Genomic DNA, 1,818 nt, shown 5'->3' on the forward strand with positions numbered 1-1,818 from the left:
CTCTTGGAAGAGAGACGAAACGTTTCATTAAAGAAGAACCCGTCCAGAGGACCTATACAATTTTTTTCCTTTACTTCATTATAGTTTTTTAAGACAAAGCTAATTGAAAGGGGCGCTGAGCAGAGTTACAACCAGGGATTCCAAACAATTACTTTTTTCTTCTGCAGTTTGGCGCCCCCTCCAGCAGATGGCGCTCTAGGCGACCGCCAAGTTCGCCTATGCCAAGAGCCGGCTCTGATTATGGCAGATGTATTTTTTGATCAATAAGGCAGCATWTTTTAYGACATTTATAAATGTTTGAACGTCATGCAGGACACACAAAATGATCAGACATTTGGCCTGTGAGCGTTGAGTTCGAGAAGTGGTTTAAACTATCGCTGTATTTACTTTTGTGAATAAAATACRCACTTGTGAGATTTGCAAATCACTGCCTTCAGTTATTCTTTTGYTTTTCCGAAATTAGGACTGTAAAATTAAAAGCCTGTTATGAAAACACCTACAACAAAATCGTCCAAGTCCACAATCAGTCACGTAAAAGCCAGTCTCACAATGCCAGCAGCATCTAGGAGTTGTTCCAGCTGTGCCAACCGTGCGTAAAGCGCGCTGCGTGCCTTCAGCGCGCGCCAGCTGAACGCAGGAATGCGTCAGTTATCAACTGAACAAGATGGAACCGTTTTTATTGGTAAAGTCCTCATGCTCCGACAAGTCTAATAAAATGTGCAGAAAGGTAGAAGCTTCAACGTGAGGCAAACTTTCTTGTCTAACCTGATTTAAACAACCCTTTCCTGCTTTTTTTTTTATTAAGGATTAAGTCTTGTGACTTTCCTTCCTGGCGCGTGGARGTGAGGTTGCTTACCGAGATAGCGCCTGATGTCCTGCAGGATCTGAGGAGCTCCGCTGTTCAGCTGGTAGAAGAGGGAGCCGAAGCAGAAGAAGAAGAGCGCGRCCATGCAGAGCCCATACGCCCGCAGGGAGAGTCGCAGCGGCAGCGCCGAGAACAAGCTGGACTTCCTGCACTTGGCTCGCTCCTTGCTGTGGTTGGGGGTCTGCTGGTTGCTGTGAAGGGGGCTGCCGCTGAAATTCTTCATCATCTCCTCCTCACAAAGCAACGTGGAAAGTCACCCATCCGCCTCGGGAAGCTGGAAGTTGCCGTTTGGAGATCATTTGATGGGGTTTGTTTTGGAGACGCGCAGCGGACCCCTGGATGTCCCCTGCCGCTGCCACGGGACGTTTTTATTTTTAGTATTATTATTATTTTTGCGCACAGCGTTCTGCTCGCTCTCCCTTCGCTCCTTTGGATGACTGCTCCTTCCTTTCGTCCTTACAACCGACTGAAGGGTCCATCCTTCCCCTCTCAGTCTTTTTCGGTGTCAGATTACTGAACGTGGAAAGAAGAAGGGAAAAAGTCCCCACTCCAACTCTATTTGGTTTGAATCACAGCGAGTAAAACAGCGCCTCCCTGTGTCCAGATCATACAAGTGACGTTTGTTCAAAAAACATATTGCATTTCATTAATTTAAAGGCACAGTGTGTAGGATTTTGTCAATTATTTTAGCCGAAATTGAGATAATCACTATTGACCATAATAAAAGACCTTGTTTTATTATTTTTACCTTATAAAAAGCTGTTTATATCTCCATGGTCGCGGGTCGCCACTACAGGCAGCCGCCATCTTGTCTACGAAGGCTCATGAAGGACAAACTGCGGTGGCGGCGTCAAAAACGGTTTTAGTTGTAATACTATAAATGTCTGTCATTGTAGCTGGGATAATTTTACTTATTAAAGCTCATAATCTTACCACTTGAAACATCACTAGCC

General features: G+C 45.2%; 1 protein-coding gene across 1 annotated transcript in view; it reads right to left on the reverse strand.

Moving 5' to 3' along the window:
* Positions 1-1,560, reverse strand: part of usta (uronyl 2-sulfotransferase a) — an 84,475-nt gene extending 82,915 nt beyond the window's left edge. The window contains exon 1 of the mRNA XM_014011571.1: positions 857-1,560. Within this exon, the coding sequence (XP_013867025.1) occupies positions 857-1,091 (235 nt within the window). The 5' untranslated portion in view covers positions 1,092-1,560. The remainder of the gene's footprint in view (positions 1-856) is intronic.
* Between the last annotated feature and the right edge of the window lie 258 nt (positions 1,561-1,818).

Source organism: Austrofundulus limnaeus, unplaced genomic scaffold (genome assembly GCF_001266775.1).
Source record: "Austrofundulus limnaeus strain Quisiro unplaced genomic scaffold, Austrofundulus_limnaeus-1.0 Scaffold82, whole genome shotgun sequence".
NCBI classification, from domain to species: Eukaryota; Metazoa; Chordata; class Actinopteri; order Cyprinodontiformes; family Rivulidae; genus Austrofundulus; species Austrofundulus limnaeus.